The sequence below is a fragment of the Ranitomeya imitator genome, chromosome 1, assembly GCF_032444005.1.
Source record: "Ranitomeya imitator isolate aRanImi1 chromosome 1, aRanImi1.pri, whole genome shotgun sequence".
In the NCBI taxonomy this organism is placed as follows: domain Eukaryota; kingdom Metazoa; phylum Chordata; class Amphibia; order Anura; family Dendrobatidae; genus Ranitomeya; species Ranitomeya imitator.
In genome coordinates this window covers 520,852,224-520,872,275 of record NC_091282.1, presented here as the reverse complement: position 1 = coordinate 520,872,275, position 20,052 = coordinate 520,852,224, and the positions used below count along the sequence as shown (strand labels likewise).

The 20,052-nt window shown below is 47.4% G+C and overlaps 1 protein-coding gene across 2 annotated transcripts in view; it reads right to left on the bottom strand.

Moving 5' to 3' along the window:
* Positions 1–14,308, bottom strand: part of NCBP1 (nuclear cap binding protein subunit 1) — an 80,211-nt gene extending 65,903 nt beyond the window's left edge. Inside the window, exons 1-4 of one of the 2 annotated variants that reach the window (XM_069766788.1) lie at positions 14,172–14,308; positions 10,514–10,602; positions 9,825–9,925; positions 9,443–9,599 (exon numbers count right to left, since the gene is read on the bottom strand). In XM_069766788.1, the coding sequence (XP_069622889.1) occupies positions 9,443–9,599; positions 9,825–9,925; positions 10,514–10,602; positions 14,172–14,205 (381 nt within the window). In that variant the 5' untranslated portion in view covers positions 14,206–14,308. Of the gene's footprint in view, positions 1–9,442; positions 9,600–9,824; positions 9,926–10,513; positions 10,603–11,943; positions 11,972–14,171 lie in introns of those variants that run through there. The other variant, XM_069766797.1, reaches the window with a different exon arrangement.
* Positions 14,309–20,052: the final 5,744 nt, after the last annotated feature.

The following is a 20,052-nucleotide window of genomic DNA, read 5'->3' as shown; positions in this document are numbered from 1 at the left end:
AGGAGCGCCGTTTGACTTTTCAATGCAAAATTCACAGGAATTGAGATGGGACGCCATGTTGCGTTTGGAGAGCCACTGATGTGCCTAAATATTGAAACCCCCCACAAGTGACACCATTTTGGAAAGTAGACCCCCTAAGGAACTTATCTAGATGTGTGGTGAGCACTTTGACCCACCAAGAGCTTCACAGAAGTTTATAATGCAGAGCATTTTTGTGCGCTAAAAGCTCTCATTTTTCATATTTCTAGTGCAGTAATGCAGTTCAAATTTCGTTTTTTCAAGTTTGCATGTTTTGGCGCTGCAGTGTGCTGCCCTATTTATTTAACTATATACGAGTTGGCGACTCTGGGTTCAGCACCTGTTCACACTCAGTCTATGTTTGGATGTGCAGGTCAGGTTTTTGAAATGTATTCTCTAGCCTTCTGATCGTGCACTCCCCGCCTCCTAGCTTCAGGTGTTTTAATTATAGTAGGTCCAATACCCCTCCACATAGAGAGAGAATTTGAGTCCAAGAAGAGGTTTTTACATGTACCCATTCAGATGGAGACGTTTATTCTCAGTGAGGTAGGTCAAGCGTAGGACCTCGTATAAGAGAGATGCCTTAACGTGGCTACGAGGTACACATAAAATTGGCCATTTTTGTGCGCTAAAAGCTCTCATTTTTCATATTTCTAGTGCAGTAATGCAGTTCAAATTTCGTTTTTTCAAGTTTGCATGTTTTGGCGCTGCAGTGTGCTGCCCTATTTAACTATTTATTTAAATATTGAAACCCCCCACAAGTGACACAATTTTGGAAAGTACTTTGACCCACCAAGAGCTTCACAGAAGTTTATAATGCAGAGCCGTAAAAATAAAACAAAAATTTTTTCCCACAAATTTTTTAGCCCCCAGTTTTGTATTTTCCCGAGGGTAACAGGAGAAATTGGACCCCAAAATTTGTTGTGCAATTTGTCCTGAGTGCGCTGATACCCCATATGTGGGGGGGGAACCACCGTTTGGGCGCATGGGAAGGCTTGGAAGGGAAGGAGCGCCATTTGAAATACAGACTTAGATGGAATGATCTGCAGGCGTCACATTGCGTTTGCAGAGCCCTTAATGTACCTAAACAGTAGAAACCCCCCACAAGTGACCCCATATTGGAAACTAGACCCCCCCCACGAACTTATCTAGATGTGCTGTGAGAACTTTGAGCCCCCAAGTGTTTCACTACAGTTTATAACGCAGAGCCGTGAAAATTAAAAAATCCTTTTTTTCCCACAAAACTTATTTTTTAGCTCCCAGTTTTGTATTCTCCCCAAGGGTAACAGGAGAAATTGCACCCCAAAAGTTGTTGTCCAATTTGTCCTGAGTACGCTGATACCCCATATGTTGGGGTAAACCCCTGTTTGGGCACACGGGAGAGCTCGGAAGGGAAGGAGCACTGTTTTTCTTTTTCAACGCAGAATTGGCTGGAATTGAGATCGGACGCCATGTCGCGTTTGGAGAGCCCCTGATGTGTCTAAACAGTGGAAACCCCTCAATTATAACTGAAACCCTAATCCAAACACACCCCTAACCCTAATTCCAACAGTAACCCTAACCACACCTCTAACCCAGACACACCCCTAATCCCAACCCTATTCCCAACCGCAAATGTAATCCAAACCCCAACTGTAGCCTTAACCCCAACTGTAGCCTTAACCCCAACTGTAGCCTTAACCCCAACTGTAGCCTTAACCCCAACTGTAGCCTTAACCCCAACTGTAGCCTTAACCCCAACTGTAGCCTTAACCCCAACTGTAGCCTTAACCCCAACTGTAGCCTTAACCCCAACTGTAGCCGTAGCCTTAGCCCTAGCCCTAACCCTAACCCTAGCCCTAACCCTAATGGGAAAATGGAAATAAATACATTTTTTAATTTTTTTTTATTTTTCCCCTAACTAAGGGGGTAATGAAGGGGGGTTTGATTTACTTTTATAGCGGGTTTTTTAGCGGATTTTTATGATTGGCAGCCGTCACTCACTGAAAGACGCTTTTTATTGCAAAAAATATTTTTTGCGTTACCACATTTTGAGAGCTATAATTTTTCCATATTTGAGTCCACAGAGTCATGTGAGGTCTTGTTTTTTGCGGGACGAGTTGACGTTTTTATTGGTAACATTTTCGGGCACGTGACATTTTTTGATCGCTTTTTATTCCGATTTTTGTGAGGCAGAATTAGCAAAAACCAGCTATTCATGAATTTCTTTTGGGGGAGGCGTTTATACCGTTCCGTGTTTGGTAAAATTGATAAAGCAGTTTTATTCTTCGGGTCAGTACGATTACAGCGACACCTCATTTATATCATTTTTTTATGTTTTGGCGCTTTTATACGATAAAAACTATTTTATAGAAAAAATAATTATTTTTGCATCGCTTTATTCTGATGACTATAACTTTTTTATTTTTTTGCTGATGTTGCTGTATTGCGGCTCGTTTTTTGCGGGACAAGATGACGCTTTCAGCGGTACCATGGTTATTTATATCTGTCTTTTTGATCGCGTGTTATTCCACTTTTTGTTCGGCGGTATGATAATAAAGCGTTGTTTTTTGCCTCTTTTTTTCTTCTTTCGGTGTTTACTGAAGGGGTTAGTGGGTCAGTTTTATAGGTCGGGTAGTTACGGACACGGCGATACTAAATATGTGTACCTTTATCATTTTGCTTTTTTTATTTAGATAAAGAAATGTATTTATGGGAATAATATATATATATTTTTTTTCATTATTTTTTTTTTTTTTTTTTTTTTTTTTTTTTTTACACACACACACTTGTAAATTCTTTTTTTTTACTTTTTTACTTTGTCCCAGGGGGGGACAATACAGATCGGTGATCTGCCAGTTTGCACAGCACTCTGACAGATCACCGATCTGTCAAACAGCGCTGATGCGTTACCAAGTGCCTGCTCTAAGCAGGCACTTGGTAAGCCACCGCCCTCCCTGCAGGACCCGGATCTGCGGCCATCTTGGATCCGGGACTTGCTGCAGGGAGGAGGTAAGAGACCCCCGGAGCAACGCGATCACATCGCGTTGCTGCGGGGGTCTCAGGGAAGCACGCAGGGAGCCCCCTCCCTGCGCGATGCTTCCCTGCACCGCGGGCACATCGCGATCATGTTTGATCGCGGTGTGCCGGGGGTTAATGTGCCGGGGGTGGTCCGTGACCGCTCCTGGCACATAGTGCCGGATGTCAGCTGCGATAAGCAGCTGACACCCGGCCGCGCTCCCCCCTTGAGCGCGGCCGATCGCCTATGACGTACTATTCCGTCCTTGGGAAGTAAAGCCCACCCCACATGGACGGAATAGTACGTCTAATGGCAGAAAGGGGTTAAAGTAACTTTATATAATCAAGTTTAACCCTTTCAACCGAAGCCTGTTTTCACCTAAAGGTACCGTCACATTTAGCGACGCTGCAGCGATCTAGACAACGATCCCGATCGCTGCAGCGTCGCTGTGTGGTCGCTGGAGAGCTGTCACACAGACAGCTATCCAGCGACCAACTATGCGAAGTCCCCGGGTAACCAGGGTAAACATCGGGTTACTAAGCACAGGGCCGCGCTTAGTAACCCGATGTTTACCCTGGTTACCAGCGTAAAAAAAAACAAACAAACACTACATACTTACATTCCGGTGTCTGTCCCCCGGCGCTGTGCTTCTCTGCACTGACTGAGCGCCAGCCGGAAAGCACAGCGGTGACGTCACCGCTGTACTCTGCTTTCCGGCCGGCGCTTACACAGTGCAGAGAAGCACAGCGCCGGGGGACAGACACCGGAATGTAAGCATGTAGTGTTTGTTTTTTTACGTTTACGCTGGTAACCAGGGTAAACATCGGGTTACTAAGCGCGGCCCTGCGCTTAGTAACCTGATGTTTACCCTGGTTACCAGTGAAGACATCGCTGAATCGGCGTCACACACGACGATTCAGCGATGTCTGCGGGAGATCCAGCGACAAAATAAAGTTCTGGACTTTCTGCTCCGACCAACGATGGCACAGCAGAATCCTGATCGCTGCTGCATGTCAAACGCTACGATATCGCTAGCCAGGACACTGCAACGTCACGGATTGCTAGCGATATCGTTCAGTGTGAAGGTACCTTTACTGACAAGGACAAATTGTAAATTATGGCAGTGGAAAATGTAGGTCAATATTTTGCGTGTAAATTTGTGAAGAAAATATCACATATTAGCAAAACTTTTACCAATTTCAATGGGTGTCTCAGGTCCAAAACAGCGCCTCCCATCTTCATTCCATGACGTCCTCTTCTGGTCTTCACGCTGCAGCTCCGGCGCAGGCGTACTTTGTCTGCCCTGTTGAGGGCAGAGCAAAGTACTGCAGTGCGCAGGCACCGGAAAGGTCAGAGGCCCTGCGCACTGCAGTACTTTAATCTGCCCTCAACAGGGCAGACAAAGTATGCCTGCGCCGGAACCGTGGCGTGAAGACCAGAAGAGGACGTCATGGAATGAAGATAGGAGGCGCTGGAGTGGACCAGAGACACCAATTTGACCGGACCGCAGTGGGACCGCCCCTGGGTGAGTATAATCTAACCTCTTTTTCTCCTCTTTCAGGTTACATCGGCGGCTTATCTATAGCATTACAGAATGCTGTAGATAAGCCCCTGATGACGGTGAGCTTACCTCACCATCAATTTTGGGGGTGACCGGTTCCCTTTAATTTTTATGCCCTTAAAATGAGAGTCAGACAGCAGCCATCTTTACTCAACAGCTGACATGTGACCGCAATAGGCACAGGCGGAATCGCGATCCGCCCGCACCTTTAACTAGTTAACGCCGCTCCGGCCATGGGGCCGGAAGAAAATACGTGCACCGCTGACCCCCGTCACGTGATCGGGGCTCAGCGGTGCAACAGCATGACAACCAGACGACTCCTGGAGACCTCTATGGTTGCTGATGCCTGATTGCTATGAGCACCACCCTGTGGTCGGTGCGCATAGCAATGCAGTAATTCTGCTACATAGGGGCGATCTATATATTTTTTCAAATCATCCCCCTTCCAAAATAAAAACAATAAAGATAGAATCAAAAACAGACATATTTGGTATCGCCGCATTTAGAATCGCACGATCAATTTAAAAAAAAAAAAAAAAAAAAAAAGCCAGAATTACGTTTTTTTTGGTTGCTGTGACATTAAATTAAAAATGCAATAACGGGTAATCAAAAGAACGTATCTGCACAAGTATGGCATCATTAAAAACATCAGCTCAGCACAAAAAAAATATAAGCACCCACCCGACCCTAGATCACAAAAAATGGAGACGCTACGGGTCTCGGAAAATTGCACAATTTTTTTTCTCTAGCAAACTTTGGAATTTTTTTTTTCCCCATCACTTAGCTAAATAAGAACCTAGACAAGTACGGTGTCTATGAACTCGTAATGACCTGGAGAATCATAATGGCAGGTCAGTTTTAACATTTAGTGAACTTGGCAAAAAAGCCAAAACAAAAAACAAGCGTAGGATTACACTTTTTTTGCAATTCCACCACACTTGGAATTGTTTCCCCCCATTTTCGAGCATATGACATGCTAAAACCAATGGTGTTGTTCAAAAGTACAACTCGTCCCGCAAAAAATAAGCCCCCCCCATGGCCATATTGACAGAAAAAAAAAAAAAAAAAAAGTTACAGCTCTGGGAAGGAGGGGAATGAAAAACGAACTCATGAAGGAGTTAATAACCAAAGGCTATGCAGACAGCTGCGGGCTGATATGAATAGCTTAGGAATATTGGCCCTCCCGGCTAAAAACATCTGCACTCAGCTGCCCCAGAAAAGGTGCATCTCTAAGATGTGACAATTCTGGCAATTAGTCTCCCACCTGCCCTATAGCGGTGGCAAGTGGGGTAATAGTTGTGGGAGTTGATGTCACCTTTGTGACATCAAGCCCCAAGATTAGTAATAGAGAGGCGTCAATAAGACGCCCCCATTACTAACCCCATACTCAAATTGTTAACAAAACAGACACCCAGTAAAAAATCCTTTAATTGAAATAAAGACAAAGACTCCTTTAATATTCTAAATTAAACCATACTTACTGCCACATAATTCACCAACGCCCTCGATCTCCTGCAATAAAAGTAAAATAAACCAACCAACAATATACTCATACCTGTCCGTCGTTGTGTCCCATACAGTAATCCATATCTGGGGGGGGAGGGGGATATACAGTTTGCAACCAGGACGATGCCAAGATGTGACCGCCCGGCTGAAAACCATTGGTGAATGACCTGCTGAGAGCGGAGCTTCGGTGACGTCACTGAAGTTGCGATCCCTCACAGCCTGACCTGCGCTGAACTCTGGAGTGTGGGAAAATTAACTGGCATTTACCCACGCTCCAGAGTTCAGCGCAGATCAGGCTGTGAGGGAGCGCAGCGTCAGTGACGTCACCGCTAGTCACTAAAGCTCCGCTCTCGGCAGCTCCTCATTCACCAGTAGTTTTCAGCCGGGACAGTCGCATCTTGGCACCGTCCTGATTGAAAACTGTATATTCCCCAGCTATGGATTACTGTGTGGGACAGGTATGGTATATTCTTGGTTTGTTATTTTTATTACAGGAGAGAGAGAGGGTGTCGCATGGATTAGGAGTAATAATAAAATGGGAAAATTGTGTTTTATTTCATTAAAATACATGCTAAACAAAGACACAGCCAGAATAAGGTAACAACTATAGAATTAGTAATTGACACCTCTCCACTACTAAGCCATGGACTTGATATCACCCTACAATACAAAAGTTACAGGGCAAGTGGGATGTGGGATGAGCAAGGCTAAGTGCCAGAATTGGCGCATCTTATAGATTTTCTCTGGGGCGGCTGGGAGCTGATGTTTCAGCTGGAGGGGGAGGGGGTGCAATAACCATGGTCCCTTCCTAGGTTATTAATATCAGACCCCAGGCGCTGGCTTTCCCTCTGCTGGTTCTGAAAATTGCTCCCACACCATTTTTTTCCCCCAAAAAGAATCTTTTATTAAATGGGAACCTGTCACTCCCAAAATCAAAGATGAGCTAAGCCCACCGGCATCAGGGGCTTATCTACAGCATTCTGGAATGCTGTAGATAAGCCCCTGATGTATCCTAAAAGACGAGAAAAAGGATTAGATTATACTCACCCAGGGGCTTTCCCGCTGCGGTCCGGTCCGATAGGAGACGTCGGACTGGACCGCGACACCCGTCTTCATCAGATGACGTCCTTTTCTTGTCTTCACGCTGCGGCTCCGGGTGTTGAGGGCAGAGCAAAGTAATGCAGTGCACCGGGCCTCTCTGACCTTTCCCGGCGCCTGCGCACTGCAGTACTTTGCCCTCAACAGGGCAGACAAAGTACGCCTGCACCGGAGCTGCGGCGTGAAGACAAGAAGAGGACATCATCATAAGAAGATGGGAGGCCCCAGACCAGACCGCGACGCCAATCGTACCAGGACCGCCCCTGGGTGAGTATAATCTAACCTCTTTTTCTCATCTTTTAGGATACATCGGGGGCTTATCTACAGCATTCCCTTTAAACTACATACATGTCCCATAATTTGCACATACACACTACTAATTGGATTGGTCACTGACATCTATATATCTGCCTATTTTGCATCTATATTTACTGTATGTAAACCAGCTCTTCTATCCTGTTTGCTCCTGCAGTGATTTTAAAGAAGCCAATATACAAGAAAGGTAGCACTCCATGCTGAAGCATGTCAATTTGGAATATGTGAAATTTTTAAAGCAATACGGCTTTGGAAGATTAGGGGGAGAAAAAAAAAAAAATATGAGACGCTTAGCATAAAATTTGGCCAAATATTATGTGCCCAACACCCATCGTCAAGGTGGTCTCAGTCTGATGGGTCCCTGACCTGTGTGAATACCTCTCCAAGGCTGGAGTCACAATAGACCGTAGTACAGACGAGCGCTATGCAAGATGGGGGGGGGGGGGGGATGAGCATTAACCACGTATTACCCCATATGCCAATGCTACAGGGCAATGGGAAGAGAGAGACTAAGTGCACCTTTTCTGTGTTTTTTTAGCGGGGGGGGTTTAAATAACCATGTATTACCCCATATGGGGTTTAAATAACCACGTATTACCCCATATGCCAATGCTACAAGGCAATGGGAAGAGAGAGACTAAGTGCACCTTTTCTGTGTTTTTTTAGCGGGGGGTTTAAATAACCATGGTCCCTCTCTAGGCTGTTAATATCTGCCCTCAGTCACTGGCTTTCCCTCTCTGGCACAGAAAATTGCACGGGAGCCCATGCCAGTTTTTTACGTGAATTAATCCTTTAATTTAACACCTACAGATCACTGTTCATGAACATTTCTGCGTATCTCTGCCGTGTAAAACGGACCAATTTTTTATACATTGTGTGCGACTCCAGCCTAAGGCTGATGACTGAATTCCTGGGTGAATGTGGACACCTGTCAGCAAATGCCTGCATTTATGGGTAAGTAGGGACCTTCTGTAATTAAAATCACCACCTGGTGAAGGTGTGGATGCTCGGTCAGTAAGCCAACATACAAAAGAGGAAAAAAAAACAAAAAAAAACAAAACACACAACTCTGACTGGCACATCAGACTAGTGAGACTAGGTGCATACCAGGAGGAGCTACCTCCATATACAATATACAAAAAAAGATTGCACTCTATTGTATATGGGCGGTAGCTCCACCTGGTATGCACCTATTCACACTAGTCTGGATATGCCAGTAAGTTTTTTGTCCATTTTACAGAAGCCGGCAGATGAATTACCGGCTTTTCTTCTATTTTTATGTGCAATATAAATAAGTACGTGCTGAAGAATATTTTGTTTTAAAACGATGTGTAAATTACAGACAACTGCTGTATGTAAAAGCTCATGTTAAAATCGCATTGCATACGGATGTCATATGGATACATCGATTTCCTCGCATCTCATCATTGCATTGCAAACAGATTACATACGGATGACCATAGGGAAAACACTCCTGCAAACCTCGGCTGAGAGAATCAGACCGATGTTTAATACGTTAAGTGTGATGCCGGCCTCAGAATAATTATTTCCACAATTAAAAAAAAAAAAAATTATATATTACTGTGCAGACAATCTTACAAATGTTCCCCTTCTATGTACGGTTATTTGCTGTGTCCAACCACGCAGAGCTGCTCCTGCTCATGGTGGGCATATACCAAAGCTCCTGACCAGGGGAGGAAGCACAAGTCAATTATTGGTATACAGCTGGAACAGCAGGGGCTCACAGTTGCTGCTTTCAACATTTCCCAGCCTGTTCACAAGAGTAAGTTTCTGCCTCATCTCCAGCCCTTTTTATTAAGCCAGTGAAGAAGGAGCTCCAGCAGCCAGTCAGCTAGTGTCACTGACAGCATGGTGCAGTAAACAACATTTCACATGACATACATGTACACCAGAATGTTTGAAAAGGTTAAGGAAACAAAACTTACTAGATATATGGCCTCCATATAGGCATTGGACTTTATGGTTTCTTTCAGATGACGGATCATGGCTTCTACGAATTCTCCACCAAAATTGTAGTTTCTTGCATTAAGCAGGCCCACTAGTGTAGTGTAAACAGTCATCTTCAAAGGCAGATGGCGTGCACTGTATTTTATAAATAGAAGTCATATTAGGCCAAGCCATTCTGTGCATATAGTGCAGACATACAAGTTAGCAGTTTAACAATACTGACTTATGACGTATGAGTTTGAGAAAAAAAAAAAACAAAAAAAACAACAGTCTTCAGATTAATATAAGGGGTGTACTTTTAGAAGACGGAGGTAGACTTTAGGAATGTACAAGAGATTAAGGGCATACATATATACTCACACTGCACAAAGAATTCTTAAGATTTTGCTTTTGTAGTTCGGCAAGTCAGCCTCCAGGACACCAGCCAGCCCTTCTAGGTTGCTTTCCAGTGAGGAGGTACTCTGAAGTTAAAAAAGTATGACATTTCAGGTCAAATCCAATCACATGGTTGCTAACATATTCCAGTTTATAATTATGTTAGATATAACTATATGGTTAGTATTTAGTCACAGCTCATGCTACAATAGGATGAGGGCTATCTATCTTAAGAGGTTACATTACTTTTCAAAATGGACCTTTAATTTGCTTGGTATGATGAATACCTAAATATCTAGTGAAATTGGAGCATTTGTTGAGAAAAAGGCAAGGGTAAAAAAGGTAGTAATGGTGTTTACTATTCACCATAGAGTATATTTACAGTGTGAAATATTGAAACCAATTGGGAAGATTTGCAACAACAAGCAGCAATATATTATATATATATTATTTTAACCTCTGCTTTTCTTGTTACTTCTCCTAGAAATGTATGTATTTACTAACTGGTCTGACACAGGCTAATCATTCCTGCCAGTCACACTGTGTGGGGAGACCCTTTTTCGACCAGAAGAATTGATTATGGGTGTAACTATTCATTCAAGAAGTGTCACAGGAACAGCACAACACTGACAAAAGGAGCTTCGGAATAGTTGCAGTTGTCAAGAAGTGTTTACCTTCTCTCCAACTCGAAATATCAGCGATTCCAGGCGATCTTCTATATCAAGTGGTTCAGAAGTTTTCCGCCTCTTATGAGGTTGCCCTCCTGTAAGACAGTCAACATTTTAGGCTTTTTTTTTATTTAAATTATACACTTAAGACAAAAATGCAGCAATTTACATAACGTCAAAAGCCTGTGACAGTCGCTTACGACTACAGCGATGTTCCCTGCTTTTTCAGAACGTCGGACACTGCCCTCTTACAATTTAATTTCTGATCAGAACCGATGAGGGAGAGCATGTCACTGTGCATACTGTGTTATTGGAATCTACCGAGCACACGTCAGAATTGACAACTGACAAGCTCAGTAGACCAGGGACTAGCCCAGACGCTGAAACATACGTCATTGATGACACTTTCAGGGAGGGGCCGTGGCATGGACTGCAGCCTCTGCCCCTAATGAAGTAATTAGGAAAACACGGCACTTCTGGAATTCTGGTGGTGCACAAATAGGATAACCAAACCCATCAGCTGAGATGTAGAAATACTTGGCACTCATAGGTGTTGTGATGCCGTTATCACTAACGGGTTATGGAATACTCGCTTAGCCGCGATATAACACACACCAAGAATGTATTTTCTTTAACAAGAGTCCGTGCCTGGTTTATTATACCTCCACAAACCACGGTAGGGCATTTGAACATCACAAGACCGACAGTCCATTTTCTGCTCCACACATTGACCTCCTGTCAGTCCTCTCTCCTGGGGAAGCTGCCGAACTGGAATCACTGTCCCTGTGACAGGTGCACTCCCTGACAGTCCAGATCCTCAGACGGCCGGTAGCTCCCCCAAATGCAGTGCCATCACTGACTCTGCAAACATTGTCTGTGTGCTGTTCAGGATGTCCGTCCCCACTTGGAACCGTCCAACACACAGGCCACCAGGTCCAAAGCCTCACCATGTACTCTTCAGGAAGTTAGCACCTCCAGCACATAGGCCTTCCGGGACCTTACACACGGACCAGTCAGGACCATACACTCTCTCACCTGTGACCACACCATTGTCACATTATGTACCTGTAACCACTCTCATAGGTGGGAGGTGTGTGTGGTTAGTCAGACCCGCCCAGCTCTCCAACTAACCCTGTAAGCCTCCCTTTAAAGCTACACAAACACAAGGCTCATAGGACTACGGGTCCCAGAGCAACATTATCAGCTTACAGAGCAGAGGAACTACTCTGCGACACATATCAGACGTTCTCACACCATCATAGATATTCCTGCAACTGCCATGCATTCCCTTGGCCTCAATACGCCTCCATGCGTATTCTGAGAATATCCAGAGCCCCCTACCTGTAACATGGGTCACTACATCAGTGTATTCAAGAACTTATTTATTGAGTGAAAAAATTCCAGAAAATTAACAGACGTTTCGGTCAATATCTGACCTTCATCAGTCATCTGGATAGAGGAGATCTGTGGGAAGGCACGCTGTGTGAGAGTCTGCAGTGTCCACCGCCAAGACAGGAAGCGCTACATGAGTGCCAAGTATTTCTGCCCCTAATGAAGACTCATGTGACAAGCCCAGCAAGCATTGGGAATCGAAAACAAAGTGTCAAAGAAGAAGTAGTAAAAAGCAAAAAAAAAAAAAAAGTCAGATAGCATAGTGAGGGAACAACGGACTTCTTAATTAAACTACAGTATATTACAAAAGATTAGATTATGATATTGAATAGATTGGCATTTAGAATTAAAATAAAATATTAGTTTCAGGCCACCTCATTAAAGCTTTATTCCTTTTATATAACGCAATTATTGCTCTGTTAGTAGGCACGGTTGTGTGCCACTCTAGAAATCGAGTGACATGAACTTCTCATCACAGTAGATACCGCACCGCTGAGGAGCGCATACAGGAGAGGACCGTACATACAGCACCGCTGAGGAGCACATACAGGAGAGGACCGAACATACAGCACCACTGAGGAGCATATACAGGAGAGGACCGAACATACAGCACCGCTGAGGATCACAGGCAGGAGAGGACCGAACATACAGCACCACACATACAGCACCGCTGAGGAGCACAGACAGGAGAGGACCGAACATACAGCACCGCTGAGGAGCATATACAGGAGAGGACCGAACATACAGCACCGCTGAGGATCACAGGCAGGAGAGGACCGAACATACAGCACCACACATACAGCACCGCTGAGGAGCACAGACAGGAGAGGACCGAACATACAGCACCGCTGAGGAGCATATACAGGAGAGGACCGAACATACAGCACCACTGAGGATCACAGGCAGGAGAGGACCGAACATACAGCACCACACATACAGCACCGCTGAGGAGCACAGACAGGAGAGGACCGAACATACAGCACCGCTGAGGAGCATATACAGGAGAGGACCGAACATACAGCACCACTGAGGATCACAGGCAGGAGAGGACCGAACATACAGCACCACACATACAGCACCGCTGAGGAGCACAGACAGGAGAGGACCGAACATACAGCACCGCTGAGGAGCATATACAGGAGAGGACCGAACATACAGCACCGCTGAGGATCACAGGCAGGAGAGGACCGAACATACAGCACCACACATACAGCACCGCTGAGGAGCACAGACAGGAGAGGACCGAACATACAGCACCGCTGAGGAGCATATACAGGAGAGGACCGAACATACAGCACCGCTGAGGAGCATATACAGGAGAGGACCGAACATACAGCACCGCTGAGGAGCACAGACAGGAGAGGACCGAACATACAGCACCGCTGAGGAGCACAGACAGGAGAGGACCGAACATACAGCACCGCTGAGGAGCATATACAGGAGAGGACCGAACATACAGCACCGCTGAGGATCACAGGCAGGAGAGGACCGAACATACAGCACCGCTGAGGAGCATATACAGGAGAGGACCGAACATACAGCACCGCTGAGGAGCACAGACAGGAGAGGACCGTACATACAGCACCGCTGAGGAGCACAGACAGGAGAGGACCGTACATACAGCACCACACATACAGCACCGCTGAGGAGCACAGACAGGAGAGGACCGTACATACAGCACCACTGAGGAGCATATACAGGAGAGGACCGTACATACAGCACCGCTGAGGAGCACAGACAGGAGAGGACCGTACATACAGCACCACTGAGGAGCATATACAGGAGAGGACCGTACATACAGCACCACTGAGGAGCATATACAGGAGAGGACCGTACATACAGCACCGCTGAGGAGCACAGACAGGAGAGGACCGAACATACAGCACCACTGAGGAGCATATACAGGAGAGGACCGTACATACAGCACCGCTGAGGAGCACAGACAGGAGAGGACCGAACATACAGCACCGCTGAGGAGCATATACAGGAGAGGACCGTACATACAGCACCGTACATACAGCACCGCTGAGGATCACAGGCAGGAGAGGACCGTACATACAGCACCACTGAGGAGCACAGACAGGAGAGGACCGAACATACAGCACTGCACATACAGCACCGCTGAGGAGCATATACAGGAGAGGACCGTACAGGACACAGCAATACCAAGCAGAAAACAGGACGTGCTGACACTTGTAGTACCACGGCATCAATGGAGAAAGGTGAGCACTATTCCCGGACACAAACCCTCGCCTGGGTCACCAGCTCTCACCGTCGTTCTCGTCGCTGTGCCTTCTCCGGGACATGACCGCTGCTGTATGTTTCTCTCACACACTACGGAGCGTTCAGGAGAGCTGCCGAGCACTCAGCGGTGGAGCGCAAATCTCGCGAGGCTTGTACCGACAATCGCTCTATGATTGGCTGGGCGGCTTTGAAACGTACTTTTCTAACACCATAGAGAAACGCAGAAATGCTGCAGGCGGGGCTAGAGCAGCTTCCGGTTCTCCACGAGAGTAGCCGCACTGAGAGACGCTCCTGCATGCACATGTGACGTCTATGGTGTGTGAGTGCTTGAGCTTCCGGGAGGGCTGGTGACTGAGGGAGTGTAGGCAAAGTGCTGAACTGATGCAGGAACGTAACCTCTCTGGCAGGCTGCGTTCTGTCCGCTGTACGCAGTATTGGTTGTGGTTGATACATTCATAAGCAGCCTCTAGGGCTCGCCACATAGCATGGTATACGTGAGACCACCAAGTAGTGTAGTACTGATACACCAGTGCTCTATGGCAAAACAATCCAGGAATGCTACCACAAGACTTGTTATAGCATTCCTAGCTCATGCTTTTGGTGTAGACTACTATAGAATCAGTCCTAGAGTGCTGCCCTCATCCGTCCTAGAGTGCTGCCCTCATCCGTCCTAGAGTGCTGGCGGCATCCGTCCTAGAGTGCTGCCCTCATCCGTCCTAGAGTGCTGCCCTCATCCGTCCTAGAGTGCTGCCCTCATCCGTCCTAGAGTGCTGCCCTCATCCGTCCTAGAGTGTTGCCCTCATCCGTCCTAGAGTGCTGGCGGCATCCGTCCTAGAGTGCTGCCCTCATCCGTCCTAGAGTGCTGCCCTCATCCGTCCTAGAGTGCTGGCGGCATCCGTCCTAGAGTGCTGCCCTCATCCGTCCTAGAGTGCTGGCGGCATCCGTCCTAGAGTGCTGCCCTCATCCGTCCTAGAGTGCTGCCCTCATCCGTCCTAGAGTGCTGCCCTCATCCGTCCTAGAGTGCTGCCCTCATCCGTCCTAGAGTGCTGCCCTCATCCGTCCTAGAGTGCTGGCGGCATCCGTCCTAGAGTGCTGCCCTCATCCGTCCTAGAGTGCTGCCCTCATCCGTCCTAGAGTGCTGCCCTCATCCGTCTTAGAGTGCTGGCGGCATCCGTCCTAGAGTGCTGCCCTCATCCGTCCTAGAGTGCTGGCGGCATCCGTCCTAGAGTGCTGCCCTCATCCGTCCTAGAGTGCTGCCCTCATCCGTCCTAGAGTGCTGCCCTCATCCGTCCTAGAGTGCTGCCCTCATCCGTCCTAGAGTGCTGGCGGCATCCGTCCTAGAGTGCTGCCCTCATCCGTCCTAGAGTGCTGCCCTCATCCGTCCTAGAGTGCTGCCCTCATCCGTCCTAGAGTGCTGCCCTCATCCGTCCTAGAGTGCTGCCCTCATCCGTCCTAGAGTGCTGCCCTCATCCGTCCTAGAGTGCTGGCGGCATCCGTCCTAGAGTGCTGCCCTCATCCGTCCTAGAGTGCTGCCCTCATCCGTCCTAGAGTGCTGCCCTCATCCGTCCTAGAGTGCTGCCCTCATCCGTCCTAGAGTGCTGCCCTCATCCGTCCTAGAGTGCTGCCCTCATCCGTCCTAGAGTGCTGCCCTCATCCGTCCTAGAGTGCTGGCGGCATCCGTCCTAGAGTGCTGCCCTCATCCGTCCTAGAGTGCTGCCCTCATCCGTCCTAGAGTGCTGCCCTCATCCGTCCTAGAGTGCTGCCCTCATCCGTCCTAGAGTGCTGCCCTCATCCGTCCTAGAGTGCTGGCGGCATCCGTCCTAGAGTGCTGCCCTCATCCGTCCTAGAGTGCTGCCCTCATCCGTCCTAGAGTGCTGCCCTCATCCGTCCTAGAGTGCTGCCCTCATCCGTCCTAGAGTGCTGCCCTCATCCGTCCTAGAGTGCTGCCCTCATCCGTCCTAGAGTGCTGCCCTCATCCGTCCTAGAGTGCTGGCGGCATCCGTCCTAGAGTGCTGCCCTCATCCGTCCTAGAGTGCTGCCCTCATCCGTCCTAGAGTGCTGCCCTCATCCGTCCTAGAGTGCTGCTCTCATCCGTCCTAGAGTGCTGCCCTCATCCTTCCTAGAGTGCTGCCCTCATCCGTCCTAGAGTGCTGCCCTCATCCATCCTAGAGTTCTGGTGGCATCCATCCTAGAGTGCTGCCCTCATCCATCCTAGAGTGCTGCCCTCATCCATCCTAGAGTGCTGCCCTCATCCATCCTAGAGTGCTGCCCTCATCCGTCCTAGAGTGCTGCCCTCATCCTTCCTAGAGTGCTGCCCTCATCCGTCCTAGAGTGCTGCCCTCATCCTTCCTAGAGTGCTGCCCTCATCCGTCCTAGAGTGCTGCCCTCATCCTTCCTAGAGTGCTGCCCTCATCCATCCTAGAGTGCTGCCCTCATCCATCCTAGAGTTCTGGTGGCATCCGTCCTAGAGTGCTGCCCTCATCCGTCCTAGAGTGCTGCCCTCATCCGTCCTAGAGTGCTGCCCTCATCCGTCCTAGAGTGCTGCCCTCATCCTTCCTAGAGTGCTGCCCTCATCCATCCTAGAGTGCTGCCCTCATCCGTCCTAGAGTGCTGCCCTCATCCGTCCTAGAGTGCTGCCCTCATCCGTCCTAGAGTGCTGCCCTCATCCGTCCTAGAGTGCTGCCCTCATCCATCCTAGAGTGCTGCCCTCATCCATCCTAGAGTGCTGGCAGCATCCGTCCTAGAGTGCTGCCCTCATCCGTCCTAGAGTGCTGCCCTCATCCGTCTTAGAGTGCTGCCCTCATCCGTCCTAGAGTGCTGCCCTCATCCATCCTAGAGTGCTGCCCTCATCCTTCCTAGAGTACTGCCCTCATCCATCCTAGAGTGCTGACCTCATCCTTCCTAGAGTGCTGCCCTCATCCATCCTAGAGTGCTGCCCTCATCCGTCCTAGAGTGCTGCCCTCATCCATCCTAGAGTGCTGCCCTCATCCATCCTAGAGTGCTGGCAGCATCCGTCCTAGAGTGCTGCCCTCATCCGTCCTAGAGTGCTGCCCTCATCCGTCTTAGAGTGCTGGCCTCATCCGTCCTAGAGTGCTGCCCTCATCCGTCCTAGAGTGCTGCCCTCATCCGTCCTAGAGTGCTGCCCTCATCCGTCCTAGAGTGCTGCCCTCATCCGTCCTAGAGTGCTGCCCTCATCCGTCCTAGAGTGCTGCCCTCATCCGTCCTAGACTGCTGGCAGCATCCGTCCTAGAGTGCTGCCCTCATCCATCCTAGAGTTCTGGTGGCATCCGTCCTAGAGTGCTGCCCTCATCCATCATAGAGTGTTTCCGGCATCTGTCCTAGAGTGATGCTGGCATCCACATTCTCCAGTAGAATACTGCCATCATCCATCCTAGAGCGCTGCTGTCATCCGTCCTAGAGTGCTGTCGGTATACAATACTTATGGTATTAATCCGAAGGGGAAGAATGCCCAGGTAACTAGGTGGTTTCAGGCACTCCAGGACTTCACTTTCCATGTGGAGCACAGGCCAGGGAGGTTGCATGGGAACACAGATGCCCTGTCCAGACCTAGTGCTTAGCCAGTGAAGGTGCCAAAACCACCGGTTTTGGGCAGAGGGGGGAATATGTGACAGAGTCACTGGTGAAGTAATGGAGGGGAGATACGTGTCACTGCGCATGATGGCGTCAGTGATGTAAAACCAGAATACACTGCGTGCAGAAATATTAGGCAAGTTGTATTTTGATCACATGATACTTTTTTTATACATGTTGTCCTACTCCAAGCTGTTCAGGCTTGAGAGCCAACTACCAATTAAGTAAATCAGGTGATGTGCATCTCTGTAATGAGGAGGGGTGTTGTGTAATGACATCAAAACCCTATAGAAGGTGTGCTTAATTATTAGGCAACTTCCTTTCCTTTGGCAAAATGGGTCAGAAGAGAGATTTGATGGGCTCTGAAAAGTCCAGAATTGTGAGATGTCTTGCAGAGGGATGCAGCAGTCTTGAAATTGCCAAACTTTTGATGCATGATCACCGAACAATCAAGCGTTTCATGGCAAACTGCCAACAGGGTCGCAAGAAGCGTGTTGGGCAAAAAAGGCGCAAAATAATTGCCCATGAATTAAGGAAAATCAAGCATGAAGCTGCCAAGATGCCATTTGCCACCAGTTTTGCCATATTTCAGAGCTGCAACGTTACTGGAGTAACAAAAAGCACAAGGTGTGCGATACTCAGGGACATAGACAAGGTAAGGAAGGCTGAAAAGTGACGAACTTTGAACAAGAAACATAAGATAAAACGACAAGACTGTGCCAAGAAATATCTTAAGACTGACTTTTCAAAGGTTTTATGGACTGATGAAATGAGTGACTCTTGATGGGCCAGAAGCTGGATCAGTAAAGGGCACAGAGCTCCACTCCAACTCAGACACCAGCAAGGTGGAGGTGGGGGACTGGTATGGGCTGGGATCATCAAAGATGAACTTGTGGGACCTTTTCGGGTTGAGGATGGCATTTTGCTCAACTCCCAGACCTACTGCCAGTTTCTGGAAGACAACTTCTTCAAGCAGTGGTACAGAAAGTCGGTATCGTTCAAGAAAAACATGATTTTCATGCAGGACAATGCTCCATCACATGCCTCCAACTACTCCACAGCGTGGCTGGCCAGTAAAGGTCTCAAAGAAGGAAAAATAATGACATGGCCCCCTTGTTCACCTGATCTGAACCCCATAGAGAACCTGCGGTCCCTCATAAAATGTGAGATCTACAGGGAGGGAAAACGGTCCACCTCTCAGAACAGTGTCTGGAGGCTGTGGTGGCTGCTGCACGCAATGTTGGTTGTAAACAGTTCAAGCAACTGACAGAATCTATGGATGGAAGGCTGTTGAGTGTCATCATAAAGAAAGGTGGCTATATTGGTCACTATTTTTTGTTTTGTTTCGTTTTTGCATGTCAGAAATGTTTATTTCTAAATTTTGTGCAGTTATATTGGCTTACCTGGTGAAAATAAACAAGTGAGATGGGAATATATTTGGTTTTTATTAAGTTGCCTAATAATTCTGCACAGTAATAGTTACCTGCACAAACCGATATCCTCCTCCGTTTTGTTTTGCCCAGAGGGTCATGTTTATTTTTGTGCTTAAAACCTTGGTTTATGCTGTACTAAATAAACCAAGTGCACCCTTAAAGGCGCATTGTTCCATTGATTACATCTGTGTGCAGCCGAGTGAGCCGATCTACCACAATAGCAATACTGATGCACTGATATGTATAGGCGAGCAGACGATTGCAGCTTCAAGTAGTATTAAAATACTGTAAAAGTGTTGTTGTTTTTAAATGTTTAAAAATATGAAGAAAAAAACAGTTCAAATCACCCCTTTTGCCCCTTTACGACTTATGACATACCTATACGTCATAGGTCGTCTCTCCTTCCTTGATGCGGACTCCAGCGATGAGCCCGCATTCTTTTCCAGCACATGACAGTTGATTTGATCAGTTGACATGTGCACCTAACAGCCACAGGTGGAAACACGATCCACCCATGGCTGTTAAAATGTTAAATGTCGCTGTCATTATCTGACAGATCAGCATTGTCAGTGCCAATCTGCTATGAGCGCCGCTCCGTGGCCGGCGTCCATAGCAGATGATCATTTCTGCTACGCATAACAGGGCTGAAGATAGCAGCTTCAAGTCTCCGTATAAAAAAAAAAGTATTTAAAAATATTAAAATAATATGTTTGGTATCTGCAAACTCATAATGACCCGGAAAATCATAATGGCAGGTCAGTTTTACCATTTAGTGAACATTCCATTGCACTTGGAATTTTTTCCCTGTTTTCCAGTACACTATATCGTACAACCAATGGTGTCGTTCAAAAGTACAACTTGTTCCGCAAAAAAACAAGCCCTCAC